The sequence below is a fragment of the Periplaneta americana genome, chromosome 1 (assembly GCF_040183065.1).
Source record: "Periplaneta americana isolate PAMFEO1 chromosome 1, P.americana_PAMFEO1_priV1, whole genome shotgun sequence".
Lineage (NCBI taxonomy): Eukaryota > Metazoa > Arthropoda > Insecta > Blattodea > Blattidae > Periplaneta > Periplaneta americana.
In genome coordinates, this window is record NC_091117.1 from 36,815,001 (window position 1) to 36,834,905 (window position 19,905).

Genomic DNA, 19,905 nt, shown 5'->3' on the forward strand with positions numbered 1-19,905 from the left:
CCTAATCACAGACAAATAGGCCTATACTCCTTGAACGGTTTGATTTGACAATTCTGCTTGTTGTTTGACATATTATAACATACCGAGTTTACTCGAACTCCCTTGATAATAAGAAATCTCCTAATTTCTGTAATAAATTAAAAATATCTGTATGCGAATATTAGATCTTTAAGTGTTATAGTCCTACCGGTAATCTAAAGCCTTATTGTAGTTTACATTGCATTGAGGTTTCATTCAGCCTCCTATCAAAGGAATACTGAGTTTTTCACGGAGGTAAAAGACGGTCGGAAGACGTTGTCGACCACATCACCTCATTCTAATATGTCCCACCAAGCACCTTAGTGGCGTGTAAAGGGGTAATCTTCACTTTTACCTTTATTTTCATTACAAAGAAAAAATTAGACTATAATAGCCTAAACTACTGGTGCATAATATTAATTTTTAATGCTTTTTCGGGCAAATCCGTGAATAATGAGTGGTTAAAGACATAAATGCAGAGCAACGAGCAAGATAACCAGATTTTTTTATTTTTATATAAGTTTAAACATCTGAATGGTGTGAGATTTATGTTAATTTTTTTTTTCATTAAATAACCATTTCGTAGTTACACTCTTTCCTTTCACTTCTATTGTTATGTCTCCAAACCCGAAGAATTAATAGCTATTTCAGTTTTCATAAAGCAACGTTTTCTGTCTGTTAAATTAATTACTATTCACAATTTACTAATACAAATAAGGTTTCTTTCTTGCACATAATTTATTTCGTATCGAAAACGTAATAATTTAAGCATACATTAAAAATGCACGATTTTGCGGATGCATATTTTATTTTATTTTATTTGTTTATGAACATAACAGGCAAAACCCAATTACAATATTCATGAATTACAACTTACATAATTTATAAAACATAGGGTAAATGTTGATAATATTGTGATAGTAATAATATTATGATAGTTCTTTTTGAGAATTTTTTACAATTTTACTGAGCGAGAGAAAGGTCGGTTTTTTTGCGTCAACGTAATAAGGGGATGTTCGTGGACAAGTTTCTGCATAAAACTGTCCTCTCGCTCAGTAAAATTGTAAAATTTTATCAAAAATAACTACCATAATATTATTAGTATCACAATATTACCAACATTTACCCTACAAGAAAAATTAAACAGAAAAAAAAATAGAAAAGAAAGAAAGGAAAAAAAAAAGAAAGTGAAAATAAGGTGTTAAAACTTGAAATTAACTAATAACAAAATTCTGCAAAATATGGTAGGCCTAACAAATTATTCTGTATTTAGAAAAATTCATATTGAAAATATCAACATTCTGATGATGTAAGTTATTGTATAACTGCAACATTTGGAAAACTGGAGAATTTGTGTGTGATTCAATATTTGTCGTTGGTAAGAAAAATAAATTTCGAAATTTTGTATTAAGTTTCGGAGGACATAATGTTATATAATAAAATAAACTAACACAGTTCAACTTATTGCTAATAATTTTATAAACGAAGTTTAAAGATTGACAATTGCGTGTAATTTGCAAACTAGTAAAATATTAATTCTTACACACGAATACGGCTTCATTTTAAGGGGAGGCAGAGGTGAATATTTCAAAATGCACAAAATTTATCCGATTTGTTTGAAATTGATCATGGATACTAAGTATGTTATTAGTAATGACATACCAAGTTTCAACTTTCTAAGTACAATAGTTCTGTAAATATTAATAATTTTATAAAACTTTATATCGTTTGATATAAAATGCTCCATGCACCATATTGTAAGAAATTTTCAATATTTCTTTTTATTTATATGTTCAGAGAAGGTATATAAGTAATGATAAGTATTAGTTTATTAATTTATTTAATTTCATACTTTTAAAGGCCACAAAATCAAAAACTAACATCGGAATATGAAAATAAAGATAATAAAAATGAAAAAAACCAAATTTTCATTTTTTCTTCAGTTTTGTTCGAAAATTTCACCTCTGCCTCCCCGTAACAATATTTTTCTTTTCGAACTTCATTTTAACAATATTTTTGTTTTCGAACTGTACGAGTGCAAGAGTTAAGAACGATGTTCAACGTGAAAATAAATTACAATAACTACTCTATGGAGTTAATCGCCAGTTAAAATTTTGTAAGGCATTATTTTTTCTCAAGTTTAAATAACATATCTTCAAATTAAACAATACAATTAATTTTCTTGAAGGCAATTTACATTTCAAGGATAAGACAAGAGGAGTAACATATTTTAAAGAAAATCTGGCACTTTACCTAAGTAGGTGCTATTGGTTAACACCCAGAACACCTTCAGCGGGTCGACCATTACCAACAAAGCGGTTAGAGCAGCTGGTCACGGCTGCTGCTGATAATAACTGTCAGCACTTACACCACTAACGACACTAACACACATCAGGGACAGCACTAGGAGCACTGCCCAGGTAGCACTCATCACTGGTAGTGACGTAAACAACACTACTAACACTAGTGTACAGCACTAACAAGTTGTCAACATCGTCCACCACTATATCACCATTAAATAAATGAATAAATAAATAGAAATAACACGCGAAAACTTTCACCACAAACACACACAGCTTAAAATTTCGTAAAATTTTATTTCTAACATTAAATAAAATATATATCACTTCCCAACCTGTTGCTTAAATTATTTTTTATTAAAAAACCAAAATATTTATTTGCTCACAACTTTTAATTTCAATAAAATATCGACTCACCAATAAAATATTTCTATGTTATGGGATAAATTTTTAAAATGCCTGATCTACGGCAGGGATAGAGAGTGTAAATGCATGCATACGGGTATTGGGTAGTAATTGTTGTCATATATCAGAAGAATATGACGAAAACCGAACCGGCGTGTAAGAGCGTCGGCGTCGGTCGCGCAACTGAGGGTACGTGGGGACGGACACTCGGATGGGAGAGCGAGGGGGCAGGGGGTTGGGAGGCGAACGAATCGCAACGCGAACCTATGGGCCAGAGGGGCGACCACGCCTTCGACGCGACCTATCTCACACCGCCGAGATTTAAGGAGCCGAAACAACTTGAATGAACCCACAGTTATGCACCTCCGATAGCTACTTCTCACCTCGTCACGACCTAGCTCACTGCTCGGGGAGTCGTAAGTGTCGAGTCCAGTGACTCAGGTACAGAATCCCCATTGCAGGCATGCCTTGTGGTTAATTGACCCATTAGACCGCAATGGAAATGATCCTTTGGGACTGACTGACCAATGGCATACCTGATGATTTAGGCATTAGTAAAGATGAGGGGTTTGTGCGCAGCACGAAAAACACGTTGACTCGACAGGGAGCATAGGTGGACAGACAGGTGAACGACTACGACCAGTGCAACCAAAAGAAATACAACTACACGCTATCCATTTGCCTACTTGCCGACTTATCATAACAACACGAGACGAACACAGACCTTCATAGTCCAATGCACTGCAGTGGTGAACGGACGTAGTGAGCAGTTTACCTACAATGACGGAAACTAAGCGAACAAAGAATGTGAAATTAAATACTTCGTTGCGGAGATACAGCATCCAAGCAAACAGAATTGTATGTACAGCATGTGAGTATGAAATTACAATATTATGTAGGAAGTATTACGTAGAAAGACATTGTAACAGCAGAAAACATAAAGACAATATTGCACACGCTTTAAAGGTGGTGATTTTTTCAACATCAAAATCACTATGAAATGCAAAATCAGAATTTGTTAAGGATTTATGTGCGATGATGATTAAAGCAAATATTCCGTTCGAGGATTTTTGGAAAAATATACCAAGCAGCGCGTTCCGAATCAGACAGCTCTCCGTAGAGACTATCTGGTTTGGAAATATCCAAGGGCATAGCAATAATAAAAGAGGTGTCAGAAAAAAATCAAAAAAGGACCTGCAGAACCTTGCACACAGAGAATAAAGAATAAATAACAGAAAAATAAGAGCTATTTAACAATTTGTAACAGGCTGAATAATGCAAAATCATCAGACGATAGGATAGTATACTTAACGTCCTGTGACGTTGAAAGAAGCTTTTCGCAGTTCAAAAACTGTTTGAGTGATCGACGACGACGTTTGACATTCGATACTTTAAGAAAGTTAGTAGTGCAGTGCAATTCGGCTTGTGATGGCTCTGAAGCTATGGATGAATCATAAAGGCAAGTTTTTTCTTCTAACTATACTAATGTTTCTACATATCCCTCACGTTTGTAAATTGTCATCTGCTAGACATTAACGGAGTGTTGCATTTCTCATTTTTAGACTGTACTCTTCGCGTGGTTTGTTCAAGTCGGAAGTCAACACAGGGACTGGGCATACAGCTGTATAACGTCTATGCACACGCAACCTGACGAAAAACCGCACAAATCCCTCATCTTTAGGCATTATCATCAAATGCAGAGATTCATTGTGATCGTAAATGTTTCAATCAAGAACTCCAATCAAGTTCTTCGTCTGGGACTGACTGACCACAGTATAAGAAGAATCAGTAGAGACAACTCTTGTCGGCACCTTTGATGTTGTTGGTACTAAATTCAAGTTCAGTAAGGTCTAGTTCTCAATGAATCCAACTATGTCGCTAGTATCAAACCACTATCAAAATATTAGTAAAATATTTATTTATTTATTTATTTATTTTATTGGTCAGTAATACGAATAATATTGTATGTGTATTATCTATCATTAATATTATGTCGTTAGGAAGTCAAAATACTTATATCCATTGTTGACGTTCATGTTCGCACTTCACCGCAACGGACGCCATGATGTATTATGTTGTACTTGGATCAATTTTACCAACATAAGCCTCAAACAGCGACTTGAACGTTAGCGTCAATCAGTGAATATTTTCATGATGATTGCATACGGAAGTAGTTATTATTATTATGGTTATATTGCCATTCCTTTGCCTCATGTCTTTAAAATTATTAAAAGATGGGTAATGAATGTTTTCAGTTAATATTAAATTATGCCAGACCTGTCGTAGATGGAGATCCATCTGGTGGAGGTTCCAGATAATACGTGACATGCGCACTCAGAATTTGTTCCCACAAAATGGCTTAGGTGTCTTTACTGTATGTTCTCTGTACTGTGGACTGACTAGGCTAGGTTCATTGGCAAGACTGGCAGACTGGTAAATAAGGCGCGGGTTTTTATAACATGTCATATTTTTTTTCCTATGGAATTGTTTCGGTTTTCAGACACTTAAATTTGATTCCAAGCATTCTGAAGAAAATAGAAGGGTTTTTATTTTGCATATAGATACATATTTGGTCAGTTTTTAATTTTGTAACATATTTACTACGAAACTCGTTATATTTTTGGAATAACTGTATGCATATTTAGGAATTTTCTAAGTTTTATTGCTTATTTAGTAAACGACTCGCGTCATAATGTTATATTTTACGCTTTTCTCATATTTAATGCATCCATTCAAACCATAACGAGCAGCGGTAAAATGTAATACTGTGGAAGTTTTTTTTTCAGGATAGCTCTAAATTACCTAGATTTTCGCAGAAATGCAATGAAAAGAAAAAATGCACTGACTGTGGAATGTGAGGTTTCAAGTATCAAGTAGGCTTCTATTGTTTGGCTCTGTGAGCGACAACATGCTGTACACAACGAAACAGGATTTCCTCACAATTTTCAAGTGTTCGTAACTTTCTCCTTCCTCTCGGTCACTCCTTGTTTCTTCAGTATCTTTTCAACATGCTATTCTGAACACAGAGGACATCTGGAGTAATTTGCTTAAATATAGCATCCAACTGATAAAATAAAATAAATATCACTAGAATATCGAAAATGTATTGAATGCGCGGAAACATGCAATACAACACTTGCCATAACAATAACTTAGTTTGGCAACTCGTCTTAAGATAATTTTCTAACTTGGATTTGAAAGATTTCAAGGTTCGACAGCTCTTGACTTCAGAGGGCGCCTATAGAATAAGTCTGACGATCTAAAACATTCATTGGAGGACGGTCAGAACCTCTGTTGTGTGTCCTCTGGATAACGTTAAATCGTTCTGAAAGTCGGAGAGTTTACACTTGCCCAACAATGTATCTAATCTTCTCATGTCTTTAGATAAATTTACTGTAACGGGATATTCATTATTTTCGGATTAATGTAATTGCAATCGCTCTGTTGGCCATACGTTAGGGGGTTCCACTATGTATGACTGCACCACAGAATTGAATTAAGTCAAACGACCCAAAACTTCATTATACATGACAAATAACGAAAGGTCACAGGATGTACAGTACTATTACAAACTTAATTTGAAGTGTCGTTGTAAAAATTGTTTTGTGCTGCTCCTTTCAATATCAGTTAAATGAGCTTCTGGAGGGCATGTGTGATTTTAATCAGTATATGCCTCATCTATATTTAAGCATGTGGTTTAAATTGTATTTGGCAGAAGGGGAATTTTATGTTTAATTTTCATCAAACGACACAATAATTTCTCATTTCCACTGAAAATATAAATAATATTAATATCAAAACGTATTTATGTAGGCCCACGGACAGAAATATGTGCATATAATAGGCCTACAGTCGTGCTTTCGCAGGGAATATCATTGTGTCAGAATAAAGCCTCGGTAGCAAAACATACAGAGGGTCGTACTGAAAATCATAACCAACACATTGCTGTAATTTCGATCATAATCTATAGACTTTACAGTATGTATTGACATATTGTGACGTCATTAACTTCTATCATTTGACCCAGACAATGTTTGCAAAATGGTCAACAACTATGGTTCGTTTCGACAGAGTGCTGTCATTAAATTCCTCGTTAAAGAAGAAAAATCTGCTGCTGAAATTCACCTCAGACTTCAGCGTGCATATGGAGATGTATGCATGGGTGCCAACAGTATTAGGAGATAGGTGAAACATTTCGAAGATGGGAACACGAGCATCCGAGATGAGCCTCGTAGCGGTCGTCCTCGAACTGCCTCCACGGAACGCAACAAGGAAAGAGTTCATCAGTTCTGGGATGCATTTTGGTTGAATTTCTTGAACCTAGACAGACCACAAATGCTGTCCGCTATATTCAGACAGTTTTGAAGCTCCGTCGTGCATTGCGCGAGAAACACCCTGGAAAGAAGATCATCCTGCAATACGATAACGCACGACCTCACACTGATCGAGTCACCTTAGAGAAAATCAGAACGTTTGGGTGGGGAATTCTTCCGCAATCTCCCTACAGTCCTGACTTGGCAACCTGACTACCATCTTTTCGGTTTTGTAAAGGAGAAGCTTCGAGGCCAACGCTACGAGACACTGGAGGACATCCGGAAAGCAGTCAGTCAGTGTCTTCGGGAAGATAAAACAGACTTCTACAGCAAGGGAATTCTCAAACTTACAGAACGGCGGGAAAAATGTTGGCAAAGAAATGGAGTCTATGTTGAAAAGTGACAGAAAAATCTGTAGAATAAGATGATGTAGTTGGTTTGTCTAAAAAATAAAAATTAACATTTATAGCAATGGGTTGCTCATGACTTTCAGTATAACCCTCGTAGCAACGAGAAGTTATAATGGAATTCAACATCTGTGAACAAACAAAACGTATTCAACCATTCCCATACGTCAAACGATAACAGAACTATTAATTAGTTTCTGAATAAGCAGGTAGTGTTACACTTCCAATTACCAGAGCTGTTTTCAATATATCGTAACAGACAGATAAACATAGGCCCCTCTACTGATATTAACCTCTGAATACACATATGAAAAACAAAAGAATTTATACGAAACTTCAAATTAAATTTGTTATGGAAGTGACTGCCATCGTGATCAGGACTCGAATTCGCTGACGTAGAAATTGTCAGAGAATGATCTATTTCTACAGACTGGCGGTAGAAGTCTGGGAAACAACTTCAAAACTACGAAAAAGTGATCCAAAAATATGTATAAAATATTCTGTTATTCATTACGAAGCAAAGTTTTACATTCCTCACGTAAAATTCAGACTGCTGCTCGTGCAAGCAAAGTTCTTTTAGCTGAGATTTGGAAAACAAATATATACTTTTAAAATATGATAGGAAACTCACACTGAACCAGGCAATTCGAGATTTTTGTGCGTTTGCACGTACTCATAAATACAGAAACATCAACATTCCCTTACCAAGAAGAATTCTCCAGGACTGGAAATAGCTCCTAAACGTTTACACAGAGTGTACCGTAAGTAATGTCATTAATTTCAGGGAGTTATTCTTTGAGATATTTCAAACAAGAAAGTAAAATACAATTTTGCTAGCTCCTGTTTCTTTTCTAGATAAAAACTGTTTTATATGAAACATTTTATAGTGTGTTTTTGAAAAACCATTGATTTAATTCCCAATATGCTAACATTTTAAAATTCCTTTTCATAACGAAAAGTTATATTTGTTCATATCGAATTTCTGCGCATTTAAAGGGGGGAAAAAAAAACTAAAATTCTTTCAGTCATTTATCATCATAGTACACTGCTCTCTTAAACTGACTGAGCATATTGGGAATTAAATCAATGGATTTCCCAAAACACGCTATGAAATGTTTCACATAAAACAATTTTTTTTTTTCGGAAAGTAAGCAAAAAAGAACGTAATCGTATTTAAACTTTTTTGTTTGAAATATTTCGAAGAATGACCCTCTGAAATTAATGACATTACTTACGGTTCACTCTATATATCAGTATATCTATGATACTTTGAAGAAAAGGATGAATATGAATATTCGAATCACAGTACTCATTCATTAAAAGAAGTGTATAAATGATTAATCAAGCCTAATAAAAATGATTCGGTTATCTAAGCAAAAGAATAATTAATTGATTAACTAGTAGACTTACTCGTGTTAATTATGTAAGATCTGTCCGGCTTACAGCTGTTTCAGTGCTTACGCACTATCCTCAGAGCCTCCTAGATCACGGCGTCATCTCGAACTTCTCTGCCTGTTATGTGGGTGTGTTCGATTGTTGAAAGGTGTTGAAGAGTGGAGACAAATAGTGTGTGTGTGTACTGAAATTGATCTGTGTGTTGAGAATTTGATCGGGGTGTGTTTTAGTGTGTTTGTATATTTCATATTGTTCTAGTGTGTTGAGTTTTTGTATGTCTAGGATTTCCATGTTCGTATTTATGTTATTGTATGTATGGTTAGCATTGGTTATGTGATCGGCATATGTAGATGTATTGTGTCCTCTGGTTATTGCTTTAATGTGTTCTTTGTAGCGTGTTTGGAATGATCTGCCTGTCTGTCCTATGTAGAACTTATCGCAACTATTACATGTGAGTTTGTATACGCTTGTGTGGTTGTATTTATTTGTTTGTGTTTTTTGTATGTTGAGATGTCTTTGTAGTGTGTTTTCTGTTCTGTATGTTATGTTGTATTTCTGCTTTCTGAATGAAGATGCGATCTTATGTGTGCTTTTGTTTTCATATGTTAGTGTGATGTATTTCTTGTGTTCTTGTGTTTGTGTTGTGTTTTGCGTGTTTGTTAAGTTTTTGTTTTGTCTTCCTTATGATGTTGTCTATTATGTTTGGATTGTATCCGTTTTCTTGTGCTATGTATTTGATTGTGTTCACTTCTTCATTGTAGTGTAAGGTCTATTGGTTTAAAACCTCACGTGACTATGCGCAGAAGTGCTATAAATTGAGCGGCATTTTTACGTGACGGTTATTATAGCAAAAGATGAATTCTTATTTCAGCGAGTATGACCACTAAATTTTCTATGAAAATCTATCGCCCAGAGATAATTTCCTATTAAGCAATAACATAGGGAAACGCCAATATTTTATTACCCTTAGTAGTCCAACATCTTCGGTTGGCTTGAACTCGCGAAACTTGAATCTGAAGCTAAGCATGGTGTAATATAAGCCATTCGTTATCTCGTGAAACATTTCTGCGCGTCAGGGGAAAAACAAAGTGGATTGAGAAGCTTCCCATCCTACACTCCTATTTGTAGCCAGCAAGCTCGCTTTTCCCCACCATAAGGTTCTTACTATATGCTACAAGCATTTGGTTTCACGAGATAACGAATGACCTATAATCAGTAATCACAATTGCAGAAAATGACGAATTATAGCATTTAGTTTCAGAATAACAGGGGGGAAAAAACGAAGAGAACAGGTTGAGTAAAGTACTATCTGTCTCTCCTACAACGATTTTCAATATCGTGTGTAGCTTATTGAAGTTAGTACTGTTTCATCCACTTCAATAGTCGTTCAACTCATTCAAGCCAATTGTGCCTGACTTCACTGGAATTGAGGTTTTTTCTTCGAAACTATTCCGGTGGAATTCAACAGGAGAGACTATCTATTAGGATTTTTTTCCAAACATTTAAGCGCAACTACAATTTCACTAATCGATAGAAATACCATCAGTTTTACGCAAAAAAGAATACAGCCTACGTAAAATAAGGTAAGTCCCCCTAAGTTCGCCACCTTAAGCAAATTAAAAAAAATTATGGTTTATTTAACGACGCTCGCAACTGCCGAGGTTTATCAGCGTCGCCGGTGTGCCGGAATTTTGTCCCGCAGGAGTTCTTTTACATGCCAGTAAATCTGACATGAGCCTGTCGCATTTAAGCACACTTAAATGCCATCGACCTGGGCTGAGATCGAACCCGCAACCTCGAGCACAGAAGACCAGTGCTATACCGACTATGCTACCCACGCTGACAAGCAAATTTATTTTTAAATTTATGATGAAGTTTTATTTCGAAAGCATACAAAATTGCGTTGCAATATTCATACTAAAGAACATCTTAAACAAAAATTTCGTAGAGAATAAGGTACTCCTTCGAGTACATAAACAAAAGAAGCAGGGGGCTGCAACTGGCGAAGTTCGAACGCATGTGTTCCATAAGTTTGCCATTTGTGTGCCTGTTGTAAATTCAAATAATATTCTAATATTATCAGAGTACAGATGTAATATATTTTAACACAGGAAAAATGGTCATAATAGGAATTAAACAAAGTCTTGCCATTAATAAATTATCATAAGTTTAATAATTTAGTATTCTTTTACCTATAAAATATCTAAAATATCGCTCATTTAAACACTAAAGTTAAAATTTAATCAGTTATTTAAACTGCTAACTGTTTAAAGCAATCTCAGAGAAGTAGCAACGAATGATCCTAAGTTGGCCATGGAAGAAGCTGCAGTGGCGAACTTAAGAACAGTTCCAATATTTAATAATAATGTCATAAACAAAGCTCGGAACTTGGGGACTTGTGTGTCGTGCGCATGAGTAAGGTCACAGGTACAACGTATACAAAGCTCACCCTGCAAGAGCTCAGGGACAGTCGTGTGTACTAAGAAAGTGGTCACATCGAATGACAAGAAGACGAACGAATAAACTGTATCATGTCGAAGCAAATGACATTCAGAGAATTACAGGTAAACGGTCTGTTAGAGGAATGAGAAAATACGTGTTATTCGAATTGGTATTATAGAAGTTTGAAAATATATTTCTTAAATTTTAGGTACAGAATATCGTGGAGGAATTCTGAGGAGATACATTATTTTCTTCGAATGGAGAGTTTATATTTTGTAAGTTGTGCCACACATAAACTAGAGACTGGAAACGGGCATTCATTGAAAGACATTGCAGTCCCTTATATCGGTGGAAAATTTGTCCATAGCAATGGATCAAGTCGTAGTGGAACCTTCCCTAGTAGTGACAGAGAAATTGAAAACTATTTTCGAGAAAAATTTAGGATACTTATCTTTCTCAGATACGAGATCAGCTAGCAACTGCTGAAAATTGAACAGGAAACAGTGACAGTGAAAACATTCAGTATTTTAAGTTTGCTCCCGTCACTTCATGTGACGTGGAAATAAGTTTCTTTCGTTTCAAATCATGTTTAACTAACAGACGAAGAAGTTATGGGTTCGAAAATCTTCGAATGCATGTAGTCATACAGTGTAATAAAATGTACAGAGCAGAACTGTAAATTTGATATATATATATATATATATATATATATATATATATGCTATAAAATTACGTGTTTCAACCTACCATAATATTATCAATATGTTGTTCCGGCAAGGAACCACCTTTATAGCAGACCTAACAGTACCTCTGTGCTGAAAGCGGGAGTTTGTTGACATTGAAGTCCGGCCGCTTAGCCACGTTCAAAGACACACGTCCCCAAGTTCCGAGCTTTGGTCATAAAGTAGGACATCACTGCAGTGATGTAGTAGTAAATGTAGGCCTAATTCTACAAATACAGCCAAAAAATAACAAAATAGGGTTTAAAATGATATATTACACTCTGTAAATGCATTACTTATTCCGTTGGGTGAAACGGATACTTACGGAGCAAATCTTATATAGGCAACCACAGTTAACACAATATGGCGACTACCTCATAGCAAGAGATACTGATAATGCATCTTACGTATTCAACGAAGTTCAAACGCATCATTCAAGTTACTGATGCAACTTTTGGCTAACGGTCTTACTAAAAAAAACCCTATATACAGACGTTTAACTGTCTTATACTTATACAATGAGTACCTCGTTTATAAGTCGTGTGTAAATTCCTTACTAATAATCACTACATACGTCGTGTACAACAGTATAACTGTTACACAGCTACGTCATAGTTTCGTCATTACTTCGTTACGAAAGGTAATAGAATATCTGAGGTTCTCTATTGCATCCGGTAGAGCGCTCTAGTGTGGCGTGTTAAATATCGATAGTACAACTGGCTCTAATCGATTACCACACTACATTTTGGTCAAAGAGTACAAGCTACAGCAATATTATTCTAATAATTCTATGCTCTTTGGTTTGTTCTTCTGTGGTTACAAGGTAACCATCATCATAAAATGACAGTCGATACGAACAGCTGTTAGAGGGGCGGCCATTTTTTCGCTATATACAACGCTTAAATAAGGGGTTTCGTGTATATAACTACTGCAAAGCAATTCCCATTGTATAGTTACAGCCTGTTTATGCATCCATAGCTTATTCACGGTTTATTAGTAACGTTTTCTGTCTCAACTCTGCATAAGTCTCGTATAAAAACTATACACTGTTTATTAGTAAGACTGTAAATATCGTAGGCCTATTTTAACGAAACTGGCGAGTAGCGAACTTAGAAATACCGACCTTATCTTTCATATAGGTTATTATAAGTTATTTCATGTCGTTACAACTACACTTTTTTTTTCTTGTTAGGAGGGAGGGAGGGAGGGAGGGAGGGAGGGAGGGAGGGAGAACATCCCACGCACTACGACCTGAGGTCTATCCTCTACGCGCACCGACCTAACCACTTGACCCCCTTAACAACCGGTCCCTACAGCCAACGGAGTCCATGCTTCGGCAACCCCCCCAAGGCTCCCTTAACGGTCCGAGGCGGAAGTCCTCCCCCGTACAACTACACTTACAAGTATTCAAGGGAGGACGATAGAGAAATTGAAAATTTCTAAATTTTTTAAAGAAATAACTTTGATTTTTTGAACACATCTATATCTTAGCAACCTAAGAGAGTTGCCAAAATTTTAATTTCATCACGCACTTACTTTTGAGTTATTCTACTCCTCATATAGATTTCACTCACCAGTCCGAATATTTTTATACAGCACCACTGCTATGCTAAGAAGAGAACTGTGTATTCATTTTTAATAACGCCAGATTATAGAAAAAATAATAATTTTTTAAATAACGCCAAATTGTTTAATTCTTTTCTTTATGTCACCAATATATATTTTTTTCCATTTAAAAATTCGGAAGTTAGAAAAAAAATTCAAGCACAAAGTTTTTAAGCATAATATAGTAAGTATACAGAACAAAATTCAACCTTAATGATTTGGATAAAGAGAAATACACAAAATAGGCCTATTATAGCGGAGAAAAAAAAACTTCAAAGTTGACAATCAAGACTGCGGATCTTTATTTATGAGGTCATTAGAAGGGTTTCCAATCGTGTTACGCCTTTGAAACTTTTCTAAAATGTAGAATATGGTATTAAAACTACTGTCAGAAAAAATAAAAATGCATTTTTCGTCCAAAAAGATAATAATGTAATATTTTCTATACAGACCTCCCTTAGAATTATTATTAGAAAAATTAATTTTTAATAGTACTCAACGTCCACACCTGTGGAGTAACGGTTAGCACGTCTAGCTGCGAAACCAGGTGGCCCGGGTTCGATTCCCGGTCGGGACAAGTTACCTGGTTGAGGTTTTTTCCGGGGTTTTCCCTCAACCCAATATGAGCAAATGCTGGGTAACTTACGGTGTTGGACCCCGGACTCATTTCACCGGCATTATCACCTTCATCTCATTCAGACGCTAAATAACCAAAGCTGTTGATAAAGCGTCGTAAAATAACCTACTAAAATAAAAAAAAATAGTACTCAACCATTTTGATCAGCATGTTTGTTCCAAATCTTGAAAACGATGTTGCAGAATGTTAGTCACATTGAATGCTGTCACTATTCAAACACCGCCCATCTCTCCCCACGGAGGAATACACGACTGTTTTGTGGATTTGTCGTACTTAACCTCAAAACTACTTAGAACACATGATGCTAGTACACCATCTTGAAAAAAAAAGCTAATTACGTAGTTTTGGTGACTGATGGAATCACGTGATGCCGTATTCGTGACGTATTTGTGCCACCGCCACCCATCCAGAATTAAGGTTTGCCTTTCATGTATATGGATTATTATTCAGCAAACACGACACTGAAGTGCACAAAGCCGTGCTTTCTGAAACTCGACACTAGAAGGAAGTGATATGCATTCTGTGTCACGCTCCGAATCCCTTTCACCGTCAGAAAAAATTCAATACTTAAATATATGCCTTGGAAGTTAAGTCAAGATGCAAATTCCTGTCTGTAAATGGGCTTGAACCTGGACTCGGGCTCTTTCAAATCGGAAACGGACAATTCGACTCCAAAATAATACGATCACAGTAGATTGAATAATAGAGTTGTAACAGTAAAGCTGGCAATGCTCATAGCTACACAGATATCAAGAAAGCTAATGGGAATGTGTGATGAGCGTGGAAATGTATTTCCAAATTATTTCTAATTGTCTTTCAGCTATCTGGCATCGGAAGCTCGTTGAAACTGCAAGCAGATTGCCGGACGATTAATATAAAACTGAGAATACGCGTTATTAAACACAATACAGATGCTAATTGATTTCATAGAGCTCTCTATATCGTGTAATACGGATTTATGCTACAATCGCAGTATCAACAAACCGTACACTATAAACATATTTCTTAACAGTTCAGAACGATCACTACAGAAGCAGAACGGTTGCCAATGGGTGTAAAAACTTATTAAGACCTACTCCGATACTACTGTGTATGTATCTCCATTCTTTCCCGCTTGGATTATTGCTTTTTGTTACGTTTCTTCTATCATCATATTTTGTATCTGCATTCTTTCCTGCTTAGATTCTAGCTTTTTGTTATTTTTCTTCTGTCATGTCATCTGAAGTGATATCTTATTATGTAACTCCATCCTTTTGCAGCTTAGAATCTTGCCTCTCATTTTCATTCTGTTGTGCTAACAATTGTTAATATCATATTGTTTACCTCCTTCTCTTCCAGTTTAGAGGTTATCTTTCTCTCTCTTTCCTTTTGTTGTCCTAAGTGATAACAGCATATTCTGTATTTTCATCCTTTCTCGCTTAGAGTTTTGCCTCCTCTCCTTTTCCTGCTGTCGTCTTAATAACTGTTAACGGGATATTCTTTAACTCCATCCTGTCCCGCTTAGAGTTTTGCCTTCTCTCCTTTTCCTTCTGTCGTCTTAATAACTGTTAACAGCATATTCTGTATTTTCATCCTTTTTCGCTTAGAGTTTTGCCTCCTCTCCTTTTCCTGCTGTCGTCTTAATAACTGTTAACGGGATATTCTTTAACTCCATCCTTTCCCGCTTAGAGTTTTGCCTTCTCTCCTTTTCCTTCTGTCGTCTTAATAACTGTTAACAGGATATTCTTTATATCCACTCTTTCCCGCTTAGAGTTTTGCCTCCTCTCCTTTTCCTTCTGTCGTCTTAATAACTGTTAACGGGATATTTTTTAACTCCATCCTGTCCCGCTTAGAGTTTTGCCTCCTCTCCTTTTCCTTCTGTCGTCTTAATAACTGTTAACGGGATATTCTTTAACTCCATCCTGTCCCGCTTAGAGTTTTGCCTTCTCTCCTTTTCCTTCTGTCGTCTTAATAACTGTTAACAGGATATTCTTTATCTCCACTCTTTCCCGCTTAGAGTTTTGGCCCTCTCCTTTTCCTTCTGTTTTCTTAATAACTGTTAACAGGATATTCTTTAACTCCATCCTGTCCCGCTTAGAGTTTTGTCCCCCCCTTCCTTTTCCTGCTGTCGTCTTAATAACTGTTAACAGGATATTCTTTATCTCCATTCTTTCCCGCTTAGAGTTTGCCTCCTCTCCTTTTCCTTCTGTCGTCTTAATAACTGTTAACAGGATATTCTTTATCTCCATCCTTTCCCGCTTAGAGTTTTCCTTCCTCTCTTTTTCCTTCTTTCGTCTTAATAACTGTTAACAGGATATTGTTTATCTCCACCCTTTCCCTCTTACAGTTTTTCCTCCTCTCCTTTTCTTTCTGTCTTCTTAATAACTGTTAACAAGATATTCTTTATCTCCATCCTTTCCCGCTTAGAGTTTTGCCTCCTCTCTTTTTCCTTCTGTCGTTTTAATAACCGTCAACAAGATATTCTTTATCTCCATCCTTTCCCGCTTAGAATTTTGCCTCCTCTTCTTTTCCTTCTGTCGTCTTAATAACAGTTAACAAGATATTCTTTATCTCCATCCTTTCCCGCTTAGAGTTTTGCCTCTCCCCTTTTCCTTCTGTCGTGTTAATAATTCTTAACAAGATATTCTTTATCTCCATCCTTTCCTGCTTAGAGTTTTGCTTCCTCTTCTTTTCCTTCTGTCGTCTTAATAACTGTTAACAGGATATTCTTTATCTCCATCCTTTCCCGCTTAGAGTTTTGCCTCTCTCCTTTTCCTTCTGTCGTCTTAATAACTGTTAACAAGATATTCTTCATCTCCATTCTTTCCAGTTTAGAGATTTTCTTTTTTCTCTTTCCGTCTGTTTTCTGAAATAATAACAGCATATTTTTTATCTCCATTTTTTCCCATTTAGTGTTACGCTTTCTTTCTTTTTTATTCTTCTGCAGTCAGAAGTGATAACAGCATATTTTGTAAAACCATCCTTTCCTGCTTAGCTTTGTCCCCCCCCTCTCTCTTTCTCTTTTTCATTCTACCCTCTGCAGCGATAACAGCGTATCTTGTATCTCCATCCTTTCCAGTCTTGTAGTAGGATTGTGAAATAGACCGTAGCGTGGTCAAAATCCACAAATTGTATTATAAAACTTGGAAGTGATTTGAGAACAAGAATTTTGCATTGACCATATTTTCATGATGAATACCGTAACTGGAAACTGCAACTTGGCTGTTAACACAGACCTAATTGTCGTGTCTACACAGAGTACGGCAAACACAAGATTTAGAACGGTAAGTTTAGTTCTGTCTTATAGCGAGACCGCAGCGATGCGGTCATGAGGAAACTCATCTCACCGTGTTAAGCTTCATGAAGACCATCTCTTTTGAACAGGTCAGGCTCTTAAAGAGACTGCAGTAGGCAATGTTAATAGAATTATAACGAACATTGTGTATTTCACGCAATGGATAATTTCATGGTACGAACATATGGTGCTGAAAGCTCGGTTTTCGAGTAGCCTTTCTTATTGCAAGTTCAGTCCTCTTTATAAACATACACAGAGGACATAAAGTAACGAAATATCTGGTTCTAATCTTATGCCACTGTTACATCCATTTTATGATAACGTGCTAAGTCAGGCCGATTATAATATAGGGTAAAGGGATATTAAAAAAATCAAGAAAGATCTGAAAGTTCTCTTTGTCAAGAAGGAATTTTAAAGAAAAATAAGTTAATAATAAAGTTTTGTTTATAAAAACAATGGGGTTTATTCAGGTAGACTATAACCCAATTCCTGCACATTCAGATATGATAGCAACATTCTCATAACAATGTCTCTGAACATCAAAGGTACCGACGTGCATTTATTTATTTATTTATTTATTTATTTATTTATTTATTCTGGTGTAGTTAAGGCCATGAGGCCTTCTCTTCCACAACACCAGGAATACAAATACAATAATAGAAATAAACATAAAAAATACACTATATAGAAAATAAAGCTACACAAAAAATAAAGAGAGAGAGAAAAAAACACTGTCCATATCCATATTGTCCATATTTATAATTCCCTATACGTTGGTTTCTTCGATTCAGACCTGTTTATTTATAGCCCTGAACAGTCTCCGATTTAAAAAAAATGTTAAATATTAAAAAAAAAACTGATATTATCTCATCATTAATTCAAGGTGAAATGTTTCTGATACAATCATATCCCAGAAGACTATCTCACAATCTGACACAAAATAGTGAGTAAAATAAGCAGTGAAATTAATAACAACTTTAGTTTTGTCTCTCATTTGGATGAGCATTCATTTTGCATGAAAGAACAAATTACATTTTTATCCTTCAAAATTAGCAGCGATTACACTTTCCATAAAGTTTTCCTTTTCAGTAATTCACTAGTATTGAAAAGCTAATACACCGGCGATAATTAAGTTCTTCTAAAGAGAAAATTAGGACACAAATGCAATTAAGATAGTCTATTATGTATATAATAGCCTTTGTAAACAACGCTATTACCGACTTCTACTTTGTTTCTGTAATGAATTTGCTCTTTTAAACCACTACGAATACTTCTTTTCTTGCGCTACAGATCTGTGTAGTCCTTGAGCTCCTCCACTAACTTACACCTCTCCAATAATCTCTACTCCAAGCCCTTTACTCCAACTCTCATCACAGTAACATCCGCCTGTACACAATCATCCATAATTTTCTTGGTCGCCCTTTCGTTTTCCTTGACTGAAGTTTCCTTTCCACATTTTCATCAATATCCTGCTATCCTCCATTCGAGAGAGATGACCGAGCCGACTTAATTAAATTTAATGAATCTAACAATATCTAATTAAATATTTGCATGATTCTTTTACTGGAATGTTTTAAAGACCTACATCAACAACATAGTCTAGGATCTTTCACTTATTCCTTAATCAAGGATTTTAGAAAATTTAATATTGAAGTTAAAAATTAAGAAAAAAATATTTACATTTCTGTAAAAGAATAATGCAGATATTTAATTAATTGTAGATTTTATTATATAAATACTTAACGCTTATGAAAATTATGCACATTTGATATTATTTTTTCAGGTAATTATTAGCCATTTTAATATTCTAAACAGTGCTTTATAAAGTGCAATGTTGTTGTTTTCTAATGCCAGGCGTTTGACAATAAAGACATTTGACCTCTTGCACTCCAATATTTTTCAAAGATATTGTCATGGTCAGCCAGTGAAGCACAGATTTTGAGGTGTTCCGAATCCATTTCTTGATTTGAATGCCACAATGGGCAGTTAGGGGACTGATATACTCCAAATCTATGCAGGTGCTTGGCCAAACAGTCACAAATGCTTTACGGTTATAAAAATTATGCACATTTGATATTATTTTCACAGGTAATTATTAGCCATTTAAATATTCTAAACAGTGTTTTATAAAGTGGAATGTTGTTGTTGTTGTTGTTTTCTAATGCCAGGCGTTTGACAATAAAGTCTTTTGACCTCTTGCACTCCAATATTTTTCAAAGATATTATCATGGCCAGCCACTGAAGCACAGATTTTGAGGTGTTCCGAATCCATTTCTTGATTTGAATGGCACAATGGGCAGTTAGGGAACTGATATATTCCAATTCTATGCAAGTGCTTGGCCAAGCAGTCATGGCCTGTTGCCAATCTAAATGCAGCTACAGACGAT

General features: G+C 35.6%; 1 protein-coding gene across 4 annotated transcripts in view; it reads right to left on the bottom strand.

Annotated features, from left to right (window-relative positions):
- Positions 1–2,572, bottom strand: part of LOC138694604 (neural-cadherin) — a 1,134,847-nt gene extending 1,132,275 nt beyond the window's left edge. Inside the window, exon 1 of one of the 4 annotated variants that reach the window (XM_069818535.1) lies at positions 2,272–2,572. In XM_069818535.1, coding sequence (XP_069674636.1) covers positions 2,272–2,323 — 52 coding nt within the window. In that variant the 5' untranslated portion in view covers positions 2,324–2,572. The remainder of the gene's footprint in view (positions 1–2,271) is intronic. The other 3 variants (XM_069818527.1, XM_069818517.1, XM_069818508.1) reach the window with 3 other exon arrangements.
- Positions 2,573–19,905: the final 17,333 nt, after the last annotated feature.